The sequence below is a fragment of the Cyrtonyx montezumae genome, unplaced genomic scaffold (genome assembly GCF_038088225.1).
Source record: "Cyrtonyx montezumae isolate F1298 unplaced genomic scaffold, pur_monq_1.0 scaffold_4, whole genome shotgun sequence".
Classification (NCBI taxonomy): domain Eukaryota; kingdom Metazoa; phylum Chordata; class Aves; order Galliformes; family Odontophoridae; genus Cyrtonyx; species Cyrtonyx montezumae.
Window position 1 is genome coordinate 21,515,259 of NW_027072045.1, and position 16,602 is coordinate 21,531,860.

At 35.9% G+C, this 16,602-nt stretch overlaps 1 protein-coding gene across 1 annotated transcript in view; it reads left to right on the plus strand.

The window, feature by feature from the left end:
- Window positions 1-16,602, plus strand: part of NRG3 (neuregulin 3) — a 346,526-nt gene that overhangs the window by 240,607 nt on the left and 89,317 nt on the right. Inside the window, exon 3 of the mRNA XM_065746454.1 lies at window positions 7,867-7,940. Coding sequence (XP_065602526.1) covers window positions 7,867-7,940 — 74 coding nt within the window. The remainder of the gene's footprint in view (window positions 1-7,866; window positions 7,941-16,602) is intronic.

The window sequence follows — 16,602 nt, forward strand, 5'->3', positions numbered from 1 at the left end:
CTTGGCCACTGTAACTCTTTATCTTGGATGGTTGTTTCTGCCTAGGTCTGTCTGTGCTATGTATTTCTGTCCATATATTTTGCAGCTGAGAATGAATTCCTATCAGATTTGATTTCTCCAACACAGTAGACAAGCACTCCGTATTGTTGTGCTAAGAATGGAAAGAGAAAGATCTCATTTTTGCAGATCTTGGAATAAGCTAGATGATCCTTACGATGTATGTTTTCTAGTCATGTCAGTGTGCTCTGGTTGATCTCCAGCTGAAGGGAAACAAAGGACTTTAAAACCAGAATTTTTTGTCTAATGTGATGGGAAACTATGTGTAGAGGACAAAAGAGGAACTAATCTCCTGAAATGAATTCAGCCTAGTTCAATCATAAGTGGTGAAGCAGCATCAGTAGGTCTCTGTAAATCTCAGTGCTTACAATGTGCATAACTATAGAGAGTTTGAAATGCGACTACAAAAAAAAACCAAAAAACTACAAAGCCTTTTCTCATTCTTGCATCTGTTCATTGAAAATAAACTTCATTTCCTAAGTTGATTCTTCAAATTGTACTATGTGTATTATGTGACTTTTACCTAGATACATCTTATGAAAACAAAGAGAAAAATTATTTCTTAAGAGTTTCACTATCCTTAGTGTGTGAGGATAATTCTCATTCACATGAAAAGTGAAAAACCTGTGCATTCACTGACCATCTATTTGCATGGGTATGCTGCAAGTAGATTTGATACCAATTATCTATTATACATTCAAATTTCAGGTTATAAAACCTAACCTGAATTTTCTGTGAATACTGTAGTCTACAACCACAGTGCAACAATTCTGCATGGAATGAATATTTGCATTGATTAATTATATTTACCTTTTTTTTCTTTCTTTGTAAGGGAGCACCTTCGAAATTAAAACTCTGGTCTGTTGAGGAAGAGTAGGAAATCACTAGTTCAAGACTGCCATAGGCCTGTGCTAATTGAATGGCTTTCCTCATACATTTTGCTGATTTTTATTTTTTTTCTGAACTACACTTTATGAAATTGAAAGAAAGAAAACTACCCAGAGAAGAAGAGAAATGGTAATTTGTTACTTTCTCAGTGACCTTGAACAAGGCATTTAAATCAAATCCACATAACTCCTTTTTAAATGCTAAAAGCCTCATTTATTTCAGTGGTTAATACAGAGGATTTAGAGAATTCTGATTTTACTAAAGTATCCCCATTTAGCTTCTCCAAGGCTAAAGGATCCTGAGAGACCAAAGTCAACAGATCAGTTGAAAGTTGTATTATCTGAATCTAGGTAATGACATGGGTTTTTGTAGACATGACCTTTAGATCTGTATGCTATTTGCAACAAGTGCTTAATAGTAATTCCTCTTTCAAACAGCTTCACTGACAATTTCCAGCCTGAAAAATACATTTTTGTTTAAGTGTTATTCAATTTCTTTATTGAAATTAGAGTTTTTAAACTAGTCAGGTTTTAGGGCAAATGATGTAGAAAAACTTTTTCACCCTTCTCTGGCTACTTATTCAATATATTTTGTGATTACTTGCTCTACTTTTAACAATTACAAGATTTTAAATGAAAATTGTCAGAATGGTGATTTTTTCCAAAGTTCTTAACGTCCCTTCTTTGTGATTTCTATCTTCTATAAAATGGCAATTGGAAAAACTGCCAAAAGGCCATAACTTAATAACAAAATAGATTGCAAGGTTGTTTGTTTGTTTAAGTTCAAATCCTGAGCATTAAACCTTTATTATACAGAAAGTATCACCTCTGTTATGGAGGTTGTTCAGATTCTACGTAGAAAAAATTCTCAAGAATGCAGTTGAGCACTTAAAAGATCAAAGACAGCTGAGTTTGTGTTGCTGTAGGTTTGAAAGTGCATCTTCAGTGCATAAAAAAAAAGGAAAGACATATTTAAGTGCAAATCATCAGTAGTACAGTCATCAGAAAGAATACTTCAAATACACAGTGCTATTGCTCTGTAAACCACATTTTCCTCTTCACCAATGGAAACCACTGAGGAAAAGCTGTGCGATTTTACAAGATAGTTTTAAAGTCCAGCATTTTGTTGTATGAAGACCTTAAGCATTATTCATATACATATGCTGCTAAATAGGTGAAAAGAAGAATTAATGAAATGCCACTTCGTTGCTATCACAAGCTGTTGTAACTGGTTTTGTATTAGGCACTGCCACCCTTCCTCCTCCCCCTCTTTCCTTCTGTACCTCCTGCTATTCATGTTACTGAGACCTGACACTGGCAGCCTAAGCTCTTACAGCCTAGTGCCTGCCTTCACTTTGCAATTAAGAAAAGCCATGTCTTTTCCTTTAATAGATTGCTTGTAGGTTATTACACAAAACCTTTTATGAAACTGTAATGGAAAGGTCATAGTATCTTAGTCTTTCCATTGTGAAACTACAGAAACAGATTAGCAAAGAGAAAAATGCGATCTCTATCAGCAATGCTCCCTGTCTGTGGTAATTTCTGGATAAGTCTGCAGTGATGGTTAGATCATTTTGAATTAATATATTCCTTCTACTATATGTTTTACTATGAGCATTTTTGGGTATAAATATTACCTGATAAAACTATTAAATTTCCAAGGATTAATACATTTCTAATAAATTTAATAATTCTAGTTGGTTTTGCATGATTACAGGTATCTCAGCAACAGATGTGTCTCTTTTCACTCTTCTGAATTTGTTAGTCGTCATTATTCTTCTTCATTTTTTTTTTTTATATGAAATGGAGTAGGTCTAATTTTGGAAGAACACAAGGTCACAGCGTGTACGTGGCCAGATGGAGTTGATATGGGTTTGTAGACAAGCAAGCAGTCCTGCTTGTCTGGCTTGATCTCCTTCCATGATGTAATATCCCACGTGGGTCTTCCCCATTTAGCAAAGCATTTGATACTGTTTCCCTCAGCATTTTCCTGGAGGGGCTGGCTGCTTTATGGCTGGAATGGGAATACTGTTGGTGGGCTGAGGAATGGCAGAGAGTTGTGGATGGTATTGGATGTGATTGGTAGCTGGTGCCAGGTGGTCTTCCGTGAGGCTTGAGGTTTGGGCCTGCTATGTTTGAGATAATGCTGGTAGTGTTGGTGGGGCGGTGTGTCTGGGTGTACCCTCAGTGGGTTTGTGACCAGTGCAAGGTTGGGCAGGAATGATCTGCTTGCCATAGGAGAGCTGTGGTGGGAGATCCAGTGGGCTGGATCTAAGGACCACAGGCAGTTGTTAGGCTTGGGAAGGCCTCACTTCTGTTCTTATCACTTGCATCTAATGTTGAGGACACCAATAATAAAATAGGTAGCATTACTTGTGGAGCAATCCTCTTATAAATTTCTGTTGTTTACAGTGAAGGTCATTCCAGCTGGAAACAGATAAGCCTAACTTTAGCTTACTTGCACAGCAGAGGAATTATTTTTCACTGTTTGTAGCATACCCCATGCTAGGCTCTGATACAACCCAATGGTCCATGGAATGTCATGGTTTGCAATATATATTTGTTACATAGCTGTGAAGCTGAGAAAACCAATAGTGTTGTTCTCACAATATTCTCATGATTCAGCTGACGCTCAGATCCAGGATAGAGTGTATTGTATCCTCTGTGTGTAAATAAATACTTGGATCAAATTTTATTGACCACTGGACATTTCTTTATCGTGGTCTCCGAAATCTCACTTGGAGAATAAATAAAAGGTAGTTACGTACTGTTTACAGCTGTTTGGATTTCAGTACAGTGGCTATTAATTGGTGTTACGAGAAAATAATTTCCCTACTTTTTGATACCCAAGTGAAAATGTGTTTGAGTAAGCTGCAGAATCCCTTACCATCAGGAGTGAGAAATGTGTTTCTGTATGTAGTTTTCCACAGAAAGGATGTTTTGGCTGACTACCTAAGTGCAGTGCACAGTAAAGCTCGTCTTGGTAACCTTAAAAAAACACCATCCTTGAGCAATTATATTACCAAGTGAAAGATGTGTAGAACACAAGATTAGGTAATCCTATTTGAATTTAGCAACTACTACTTAGGCATGTACTGTCTTTGAAGATTTTTAGCAGCTTCACATTAGCTTTACCTAGTTGTTTTGTTTTTTTTTTTGTTTGTTTGTTTTTTCCTTACCACTTTATTCAGAAGGATTTAAATCGTAACATTCATAAACTTTTATTGAAAACTTTGGTCTCAAGCCTGGAGAGATACAATTATTTTGGTGAATATCAGTGAAAAATAGTGAATTCCTTACTTAGATTTAATTTGGAATGAAACTAAATCTATTTGTGGAGACTTTCACTGTGGTGTGCCCAAGTCTGTACATAGTACTGCAGGAGCATGCATGTCTTCTGTTCTTGAATTAGAGCTCACACTGTAGTTCCAGCTCCTTACTGAAAGTTGCAGTCTCATGTGCAGCTCAGAACTTTCACTTCGCTATGAGAAGTATCTCATCCTAATATTGTTATCTTTCTTTTTTGAAGGCATTTCTAATAAACCCTTTCTTCTCATATGATTGATTGTTTGTGCAGTCAGCTGTATCAAAATGTTTATCAAGATTTTCTTGGTTGCTCACAGCTTTTTTTTTAATACATCCACAAATATAAATGCAATAATTTGCACTGTGTATGGCAATATTTAGAGAAATTCAACCGAAGTTTCTGTACTTCTGAATATGACAAAAAAATATAGCTGTAAGATGTTTTGTTTTGTTTTGATTTTTTCCTTTAGCAATGTGGTGCCAATTAAAAACGTGTTGGCTTATCAGGTGTTGTAAGTACAACCATCACATTTCCCAATGAAGAATGTATGGCAGATACTTTAGAAAAGATTATAGGGTGTTGCAATATCAGCCTTTATTGTATTTCAACATTATAACTTCAATTCCACGAGACTGCGTTGCAAAGATTTAAAATCTGATGTGATGTTGACAGAGCAGTTATTGTTATTACTTGTTGTCTTACAGATTTCAAAAATCATTTGATAATGAAACTAGGGAACTTAGTTTTCATCTTTATTGAAACATTAATATTGTTTAAAACAGGCTATGTATGGCCATGGTAGTTATCTTAGTGTAACATTACATTTTTATATTGAAATATTTTATTTATTCTTTATCAGCCACCTCTGTATTCACTTTTGAAAATAACAAAAATAAATGCTTGTTTTGGCATGTTCATCCAAGTGTACAGGTAAGTGAAAATGCTACTTTAAACTCATCCAAGTCAGTCAGCAAGTGGATTACCATATGCTTCAGTTTCACACTGAGACAGCCAACAGTATATATATGATATAGTCAAGATAGAAATAATACCTTGATGAGATACCCAGTTTATTTTTTAAGAGGAGAAACATATCACTATCATTATTTTCGGATTACATAGCATAGTAGCAGCAATGCACATTTCAGTTGGGTACCAGAGATGATGAGTTTTATAAGACTGGAGATGTACGGGGAGACTGATATATTCTGTTCCAACCCATTAATCTTAGGAAGTCAGGATATGAAAGCCATGAGAATACATCTAACTTCGTCCTGTGCTTGGGCGATACTTTACCAGTTACAGGGGCCTTATACCATGCCATTTTCAAGGCCGTCAACTTTATATGCATCTGTAGTATTTGCAGCTGTTAAACTGCAGCTCTTATGAAGAGCATTCAGTGAAAATGAGAATATTCAAAGCCCCATTTGCCAGATAGAAAAAATATTTTCCTGAAGTAAAAGCATGATGCTTGGCTCCTGACGCTTGGTGGGATTGGAAAAGTGACCCTTGGTTTGTTGCGTGCCCTGGCAGCAAACTTTTCCCCTTCAATTCTGGCATAAGCAATTAATTACCTATCTGATAGATGGAGTAAATGGTACAGACTCTTCCACAGCTGTGAAATGAGATAGCAAAGTTTCTATTTTGTTATAAAAGTCATAATGCAATATGGAAGGAAGGCAGCAGACTCCTGGCTCTGCTGGCCCTCCTGACTGTTGGAAAGGAAGGAAGGGAAGGGACTAATCAGTACCCTCATAGCAGCATGATAACATCATTCTGCATTAGTAGTGTGCATGCATGCTAATGTATGTTAAGTTTGGATCCTGCAAGTGTTACTGCTCTGTGACTGCCACATAGCAGCAAAGTTTTCATTTGTGGAGTTGGGCTAGGTGATGAACAGTCTGTATTACTTGCAGAAACCAACAGTTTAGTTGTAAGTCTGAATAGGGTAATAAGTGGGACTGGTACAGATGTCTGCTAAAAAGTTAATAGAAGATGCTAATGCAAAGATAAGAATATTGCCACCCTTGAATGCTGTTCTTAAGCTTTGAAATGGGCTCTACCAAATCTCCATGAGAGTGTGAAGGTGAGCTTCTGTTCCATGTGAGACAACGTCAAGTATTTCAAAAGAGTGCATGCAGTAGTGTCTGAGTATATGATGACATCTTCAGTTTTTTCTGACTAATGGACATCTTTAATTGAATATATTGAACTTAAAAAAAAAAGAATAAAAAGGCAAAACAAATACGAAGTATCTTCAGAACAATATTTTCCTTTTCTGTTAAATTATGACTACAGCTGTAGGATCTGATTTTGGTTTTGGCCAGTGTGTTGTACAGATAGACAAGTACCAAAGTAGCATTGGAAAGAAGGCAAAAAAGCATTTCCTTTTTACAGGGAAAAAGGCAAAAAGCAGGATATGAAAAAAAAGACAATATGTATATTGAAATGGCATCAATATTTTTAAATATTCCTCTTACAGAGGCTTTTGGGTCTGATGAGACTTCTTATAATTTACATATTGCCTCACAAATATGTTTTCTAATCCCTGCATCAGTGGTGCTACGATGCACTTCTCATGTATCAATTTATTAACTGAAAAGCGTTTTAAAAGGCAACTTTCAGAGGAAGTCTGAGTAGAAACGTGAAAGAACAGATAACTTTTGTTCTGACATTATCACAGAATTCCAGTTACAGTTGTCAATTCTAATGAAGGTAGTGATTCTGATTTGAGCATATTGTTTAGACGATGTGCAGGAACTTGGTGAGATATGGAGTTTCTGTTGCTATCACGTATAATTAAAGTGTCCATCACTCTTCTTTGAAAAACTGCTTAGGGAATAAATAACTAAAGGACTGTCTTCAGTATGCTTAGTTGAAACGAAAGAGATTGTTCTGAGAACAGTCCAAATCGTTAAATGGAGTTGTTGTTTTCTTTTTGTTTTTTAAGTAAGGATTCAAGATTGATAATGGCGTTAAAATTTGAGTCAAAGCAAATTCAGGTTTATTTAGACAGTGGGGTATTCTCATTTATACGATTTGAAATGTAATTTCATGGATATCTAAGAAAGTTGATTTATAAGCAATGCTTGACATTTTTTATCAGGACTAAATACATTATATTTTAAATACAGTAGGAATTTTTACTTAAAATTAGTGGCTGGATAAGTGTTCCCTGCCAATTCTAACATCCAGAGATGAATGTGTTAAAAAAGCTCGTGGTTTTGTGCTGTACGGAAATTTTATAAAGCCTTGTTTTATCTAATGAGCTTATTTTATCTACAAATGTCTATTTGAGTGAAAATTATTCTTTATTTGTTTAACTGATGCTTAATGTAATATTTAAAAGGAAGTTGCACTTAACTGACATTTATTTTGATAGTTTCTAAAATAGCCAAATAGAATTAAGGGGAATTCCTCAAAACACAAATTTTATTTTGTGTGGTCCCTTTGTGTTTCTTCAGTAATAAATTTGCTTCCATAATAATGCAGATAACTGTAAATACACAAGTCCGTCACAGCAATGGTATGGAAAATTTCAATTGATTTTGCTGCCTTGAAATTAACCTTTTACTATCGCATGCGTATGTTTGTCATTTATCCCCTTTTTCTCAGGTGCAAAGAGGGCTACCAAGGAGTCCGCTGCGACCAATTTTTGCCGAAAACCGACTCAATCTTGTCAGATCCAAGTACGTTAAATGTTTTTCTTATTTTTATATTCTGTTCTGGAGGCTATTCTTGCCATGCAAGATGACCCTTTGCCTATTGTCAAAAAACATGCAACTGGAGCAGTCTATAACACGTAGGGAATTGCACTGCATTTGTTGATTAAAACAAAAAAACACATCCCCCAGTGTCTGTGCTAGTAAAGCACGTTGCACTGCAGCAGAACAAGCCGCTAGGAAACTAGATTCCTTATGATTTGCATTAGTATTGTCCCTTTTTGAAACCAGAATATCCCTGATTCTCCGCTTCTGACTTGAGAACAAGTAAAGCTACATGATCTAAAAGCAGACGAGTTTAGGCCGCAAAGCGGTTCCTTCAGAGAAAGGAAGTGCTCATTGTCTGGAACTGCAGAGATTATAATGTCTGTATCTTTTCTATTATTTATTACTTTCCTTCGGCTTACACAAAACTGTTTTTTCATTGTACAAGTGACCTTGCTCTGTGTTTACAGAGTAAAGATGTGCTTTCAGTTATTAATGTTGAACATAACTTTCCTTTGTACCTGTAAGTGTATGTTCATAGGTACATTAGGTTGGAAAGGACCTACAAGATCATCTAGTCCAACCATCCTCCTACCACCATCCCTACCCACTAAACCACTAAATCAAATCCCTCAGCACTCCAGCACCTATGTGCTGGAGTACCTCTGCATATGTTCTACTCCTCTGTCCCTCTTTTTAAATACTATTGACCATAAAAATACATTTAAAAAATGCTAGCCAAGATGAATTTTCTTGGAAGAAAATCCATTTACTAATTAATACCATTCATATTAACTTATTAAGCAGAGTGACATACTGCAAAGGGTCATATCCAATGTGTCATGTTTATTCTTATATCTAAAACTGTAATGTATTTAACTCTTATGCTTTTGGGTACTCTTTAAAATGTCATCTAGATGGTTTTGTTTGTGCTTTTTGAAGAACACTGCTTGTTCCTCTGTCTTTGTGCTTTCTCTTCATTTTCTTGTCCTTTTTTTTATGTGAAAGCCTGTTGCTAAAGATGCCTGTTGCTTTGTACTTCTGTATGTTGTATAGCTCCCATTATAGTTTGCTTTGTATCTGGCTTAGATTTTCCTTTTGCCTGACCTTTAACTGTGAAATGTGGAGTCTATAATGAATAGGCAGATCTTTACTTCTGCTAAGTCTTGTGTGAATGTGTAAACATAGCAGTGGTATATATTCAAGAAAAAACATACTTTGCATCCCAAAAGTGGGGGAAAGGAAACTAAACTTGTGAAAGAACACAGTGGTACTACCTGATTGTTTATAACAAGGGACTCTGGTGGTATTCTCTCAAGGGCAGAGGTCTAGTATTTTCACTAAAATTTATAAAGATGAAATGGAGAGCCCAGAAAAAGACTCCTGTATTAAGATGCATCCAACAAGGACAAATGCTCTACATGATTTGCATTGTGCTAATAGTATTTTGTTCTTTATTTGCAGCATTCTACTAGTTGTGCAAATTTGTCTTAATGTGGGAGACACTCCAATTGATTTGACTGTTTTCATAAAATTATTCAATTGTTCAGCTGTCTGTTTCTGCTCAGTATGAAGCTAAAATTCTGTTGAAATGACCTTCTTTTGTATATATTTTCTTTTAAGTTTTATTCATTAGGTTTTATATTCAGAAATATATTACTAAGGTTCTATAAAAACAGGGGACCCTGACTTTATGCTGACTTAGGTCAGGATGTTCCAAAGTGCTATTTTGCCAAAATGAAGATGAATAACTGTGAATTAGGTATTTTCCAAGTCAGTTTTGAAACTTAACTTTTATTTAATCCTCATCTACATTCAAAAGAGGAAAAATTCCTGTTCAGCCCCATTTCTATGTTCAAGTATAGTGTTGGTATGCATGCACATCTATACTTGGTGTGTGCGTGACTCTTCTGGGAGGCAAATTATACTAATTTTCTGGTGCAGAAGACAGTGATGTGTCAGTATTTTATTCAAGAGTTAAACAGTTAAGTATTTATCTCTGTTCTAGTGAGAAGAAACAAATACCACAATGAAAATTAGTTTTTAGCATCATTAATACTTACAGTTGGTGTAACCTGAAGATTGTAAAATGTGTTTTATTCTATTTTGACAGTCAAGTGCAGCATGACCCTCTGCAAAGGCCATGGTGTTGATTTGCAAAAATTTAGTTTTGCAGCTGAATGTTTGATTAGAAAGATAACTCCTGAAGGATGCTAAAAGGTGACTTTAGAAGTGGCTTCGGAAAGCAGCCATTTTTTCAAACACGAGACTCAGTTCCAAAAGCTGAACACTTAAATTCTTGTGTTGGAACAGCATACAGCCAACACTACTGTCAGTCAAGTTCTGTAAGCTAGTCTGGTTCATGAGATTTGTGGGAATTACCTAGAGTTTTTTGTACGAAATATATTCTGAGCTCCTATGGTACATCTGATATTAATATTTACCGTTTCTGAAGATCAAATGTATGAAAGACTGAGGCTATATGTTTTTAATCTTTCCTTGCCTGTGATAGTGCAAGTTATGTTTTTAGAACATTCATTAGTAAATCGGAAGTAAATCTTAGTTACACTCAGAAAATAACTACCATGTTAAATTTATCATTATAAAATGTGTTTATATGCTCAATATTGTCTTTCTATAATAGCCCTCTAAGACAAACCAATCTTGTTCTGTGTGGATTCTGTTTGATTATGCACATTGGTAAATGATGTGATATGGCTCTGCAGTGCTTTCCTTTCAATACCAAGCCAAAACTAGCTTCTTACCTCTATCTTCACTATACATCTCAGATAAGGTTCAATTTATGTAATACTTTATAAGAGTTATGGTATGCTATATCATGTGCATTTTTCCTAGTTAACCTGAGGAGTTGCTATATTTAAGATGCTGTAAGATAGGAAGGCAGCAATGCCAAAACATCACTAATGCAGGACCTTCCAGTGGACCTTTAGTCATGGGAACCATCACAGATGCTGTAGAAGTTTGTTCTTTCACTTCATTTAATTTCTGTACTATTAACTAGTTTTTTTCTGAATGTAAGTGAAAGAACAAAAATTAAAAAAAAAAAACAACTTTGTTAGTCTTGGAACATGTGAGAAATCTTCTTAAAGCATGGGAGCAGCAAGGAGCATAATAAAATGAGTAACATTGCCGAAGAGGGAAGAGAACTGCATATTACATGGCAATGCAACTCATGCTCAGTGTCACTATCAAGAGGAAGGAAACTATCAGTCTTTGTAACACAGGGCAGTACAAGTCTATCAATTATTGCTCATTCTTCCTTTCCCTGGTGTATGGAGGAAGGGCTAACATGAAAAAGCACTCACATGGTAATAGGAGCGTTATTTGAAACATTTCTTCAGCTTTCTTCATTTGAGCTAACTTCTCTACACATATGGTTCATGCCAGTGCTAAAGCACCTAGGTTTTCAACATCATAAATAAAGCTTTTATATAACTTCACGTACAAGTCATTTTTCAGGCATGTGTAGTCCTGTGTGTATCTGTAGAACTGGAAACTTAATATACAGCTTAAATTGTACAAATGTACTCATGTACTATCCTTTATAGTGTTCTGGAGTAGACCTGTCTGACCCAAGGAGTCTTGAAAGGTAAGTTCTATCTAGGCTGCAAATATTCCATTCGATTAGTTTTTACACTGAGGTAAAGTATAAAGTATATATGAGGTAAAGTACCTCTACAGCTTTAACATTTCTGTGCATCTATTCCAAACCATAGGAGAAAGCAATTTGTCATATAGACATTATTTGGGGGTGGATTTTCTTACACAAATTCTGTTGAACTCAGTCCTCAACTATTTTATCCCTAACTGTTTCAATATCTACTATACCATGCAGAGGAAAGTGCATTTCAGTTTTATAATGTGCAGTATAATTCTATATGAGACATAGTAAGATTTGAGTCTTCCCATGTGACCTTAAAAACATGAATGAAGAGGAATCCAATCCACATTTTTCAAAATAAAGGCATTATTTTCAAGAAATAGAAAAATAGAATGGGAAACTTAAAGGTTATTAAGCCATGCTCCTGCTACTGCCGACAACCTGATCTTGTAATTCCTTCTGTAGCCTGATCAGAGTTCATTTTTTAACCTCTTAAAACCATTGTGACCTGGCCACTAGAAGCAGGTTTTTATGTAATACCTTCTCTGATGACTTATTTTCCTGACAAAATTTGCTCACACATAGAATTTGTCCATTATGTTTTTTGTTAAAATGTGCACCCTCTTTTTATACTGATTTTTTTTTTCCTGTCAGTTTCCACTAACAGAGTCACATGATGCTTTGGGTCTGTCAGACTGGACTTTCAAATGTCAGAAATCTTGTTCCTATAGACGTAGCTTTAGTCTGTTGTCATATTATACTTTGACCTGTGCCAGCATGACACAAATCATGTTTCTTTTTGAATCTCATCAAAGACAAACCTGCATGCTTGTATGTCTGGAGTCTGCAGATACTTGTTCTTAGATTACTTCTTTCTGTAGTGAAGGATCAAAAACCCTCTTCTGTAAGACTCTGTGGATATAAATAAATAAAAAACAAAACAACAACACAAAACAAAAACAAAAAAGAAAAAAAGAAAAAAAACCTCTAGGTAGTTTAAAATAAGACTGTTTCCCTAGAAATGTCTTCATGGCCTCAAGACCTAATTAATATTTTGTTGATACAATTGCAATTTTTCTGCCTAGCTAGGTTATGAACTCCTGAGTCATGTCTAAATGAGTTATGAGCTTATGTGTGTGCCCATTGTTTTATCAGATCAGTATGCCAGCCCTCTGCCCTGGAGTTATCCCATTTGAGAGGCTTTCTGTGAGCACAGACTCAGCTTTAAGAAGAATCATAGAATGGTCTGGGTTGAAAAAGACCTCAAAGAAAAAGACCTCAAAGATTGTTTAGTTTCAACTCCCCTGCTGTGGGCAGGATCTCCAACCAATACATCAGGCTGCCCAGAGCCACATCCAGCCTTAACTTGAATTGCCTCCATGGATGGGGCTTCCACAACCTCACTAGGCAACCTGTTCCAGCGTGTCACCGACCTCTGAGTAGAAAACTTCCTCCTAACATCTAACCTAAATCTCCTCTGTACTAGTTTAAAACAATTCCCTGTTGTCCTACGAGCCCATGTAAACAGTCGTATTGGAAAGTCACAATGGGGTCTACCCGGAGCCTTCTCTTCTTCAATTTAAACAAGCCTAGTTCCCTCAACCCTTCCTCTTAAGAATGGTGCTCCAGCCCTCTGATCATCTTAGTGGCCCTTCTCTGGACCCATTCCCAGAGCTCTGTGTCTTCCTTGTGCGGGGGCCCCAGGCCTGGACACAGTACTGCAGATGGGGCCTCACAGGAGCTGAGTAGAGGTGGACAATATCCTCTCTCTCTCTCTGCTGTCCACTCCTTTTTTTAATGCAGTCCAGGGTATAGTTGGCCTCCAGACCAGGTTCCTTCCTAGAAGCAGTAGTGGTTATGTTACTCTCAAAGCTGTGCGTTTCAGTCTGAGTTTAGGCACTTTTTTCCCCTCCAGTTTTCTATTTGTAAGATCATAGGATAATTTAGGTTGGAAGAGAAGTCTGGAGTTCTCAGCAGAACCCAGGAGGCTCAGCAGAGCTAGCTGTAGCTGCTAAGCTACTGTACTGGACATTGTGAAGATAGTCTTCAAAGGAACTGTTACTAAATAGAGGACACTTACAAAATATTTAAAGAATTACTTTATCTTTTTAAGTTGCTTGGATAAAGCAAGTGAAACTTATGAGTCTTTTACTGAATTATTTTTTTTAGAACCTGATTAATTTGTCAATTTTACTTAAGCTTTCTGATTTTGTCAATGTTTTCTCAAATGTATTTCTTCCATTTTTGATTTCCAGAAGGCATAGGAGTAAATAAGATTTTTCTCTTACAATTTGAAGGTAGGTAGGGGCAGTAAGGAGTAGAAAACAATCTAGGGAAGATATCAGGACTGACTTGCCAGAGGTGGATATCTAAATACTGTGAAGGATGAGTCCTTCTAAAATAGGCTTATCATTGGGCTAGTTTAATCTTAAGAGGATGGCTTTTTTGGTTTTTGTTTGTTTGTTTGATTTGAGATATGTATCTATACCTGAGTACTGTTTTAACTTCGTAAGAACAGCAGGCAGGAGCAGTTGACGGCTTGGAGCCTTGTCACTTCAGAAGGTGCTTGTTTAGCAAATTGTCTCAAAATAATAACTAAAGAGAAAAAACTTGAATGGAGATTTTTAAGGCCTTCTGCAGTACTTATTGTAGAAGAATTGTCATTTGTTTATTGAGAGTGCTTTGTGCTAAAAAAAAAAAAAAAATCATATGGAGCAAGCAGCTGCAAGCCAACATTCTTTCGTAACAGCAATAGTTCTGTGCACTCTTACCAATCAAAATGAAGAGTGACGCCTACTGCATGTTCACTATAAAAATCATGTTACTTAGGGACATTAAGCTTTTGCTGAGACAAATAATCAAAAGGTGATTTTTTTATTGCCTTGTAAAATCAGATTTTAAGAGATTCATGTCCTCAATGGTTGGGTGAAGTCCCTGTAAGTGAAAGTTTTGAGTGAGATCTTCTACTGCCCACCAAGTGAGCAAGACATTTCTTTTAACAATGGTTTATTTTTAAATGAAATATAAACAGTATTCCACCAGTTTAAGTACATCACAAATTGACCTAGACTCTCATACTGATGCATTAAAAACTGAAAGGAAGGAATTGTGGATGTAGAAATAATGATGAAGTAGAAGAGCGACTTCAGAGATTTTGGAAGTTTTAATGAATTTTTCTATAGACAAGAGAAGGTGCATCATATGGTAATGCAGGCCGGGGAACATGAAACCTGAGGAAGGTGAAATCAGAAAGAAAAGACAGCCTTGGAAAAGCAGAAGCATGCTTTTCAACCTTTTTTGGTCAAATGTAGGTAGAGACTCCAGGATGCATGTACACTGTAGAAGAGGGATTTCTTAATTTGAGTTCTGTTGATGCTGTAAAATATTCTTGTGTGCAAATAGTATCAATCTTTTTTGTTGTTGTTTGTTTTAGTTTTTTGGGTGTTTTTTGTTTTTGTTTTTTGGGTTTTTTTTTATACTTTCAGGTAGGAACTTAAGCTTTATTCTGCAGAACAAGACTGAAATTCTCAAACAGGAGGTTCAAGATCAACTCAGCATTATTAAAGTAATTTGCTCTTAATTAATGGAAGCAGAAAGAGATTCTTTGTGAGAGCATATCAAAAAGTTAAAGCCCTAAAGTGATTAAGTGAAATCCTAAGTTTGCTGTTATTTCAGTGAACATAGGATATATACTCAAAATCATGATCATTTCTCAGAATATTATTTTTGTACTTTCTCAAAACCCAAATTAAAATGCATAAGAGACAACTACATTTAATGTTTGTTTCTACAGGTACACAGTGGTCTGCAGAATGTGCCGTAGGAATGTTTTTTAGTAGTTTTACTATCACTACAATAGAATAGATTTTAAAAATCTGTTTTTGATGTTCTTCCTGTGCATGTCTTCCTTGCATGTCGTCTGAAAAGATTCAAGAGGGTTACATATGCTTTCAGTTTCACGATTTAGTTTTAGAAGAGTTTTCAGTCTTGACTAAATTCGTGACTTTGTTTAATAACATTAAAATAAGAAATGACACAGGTTTATTTGGAAAAGTATAAAAAATGTCTGAACATACTAGAATTCTTTTATTAGTTTTAAAGGAATATCAGTTCTTCATTCTCTGTTCATCTCTTCTTGGAAGGCAAAAATGTATTAGTACTCAAATTATTTTCAAAATTTTTCTTTTAAAGTAATCATAGTTAAAGTATGACTGTTTTTTGGCATGCATTTTATACCATAGGTGTTCTGTTCTTCAACTTGTGAAGGTTAAATGTAAGTAGAAATCCATGGAGATGCAGTGCTATCAGGTAGATGAAATATGATTTATAGCAGGAAAAAGACCTCAAAATTCTTTTCCTACTTCTGGTAGTAGTTTCCTAGTAGTAATTTCCTACTACTACCAAAAAAAAACCAAAAACTGTGTCAATGTGAAACAATAAGAATTAATTCTGTTATTGAAGCTCAGTGTAAATCCCAAATAATACAGAAAATTGAGGTATTGAGCATTGCAAATCAGAGTCAACAAGAAGTTTTAATCAGTATATTTTTCTCTATTACACAGATTATAGAAATCAAGAAGGAAATTACAGGCACCTCATGTGGAGGAACTTGAAGGCTGCCTTTCCCAAGTTACCATTCATCTGTGATATTTGGAACTTGCATCTAGTTAAAGAATTTCTAGGTCTTTGTGTAGTGCTTTTCGCATGTGTATTTTAAGGAAATTTACCATATGATGGCAGCAATGGTAGATTATGGCTTGTTATACAACAGTTTCAGCAGATGGCTGTGAATAGAGGTTACAGTCTTATATAAAGGACAGAGCTGTGAATCGTGCTCTCCCACTGGTGAGCCTGCTCCTCTGCGATGCTGGGTTCATCTTGGTGCATGAAGGAGAGGCGGCACGGTACATTTACTAAACAAGCACCTTCTGAAGTGACAAGGCTCCAAGCCATCAACTGCTCCTGCCTGCTGTTCTTACGAACGTGTTATGATTCCCTAAATCGACTCTTGGCTGTCCCATG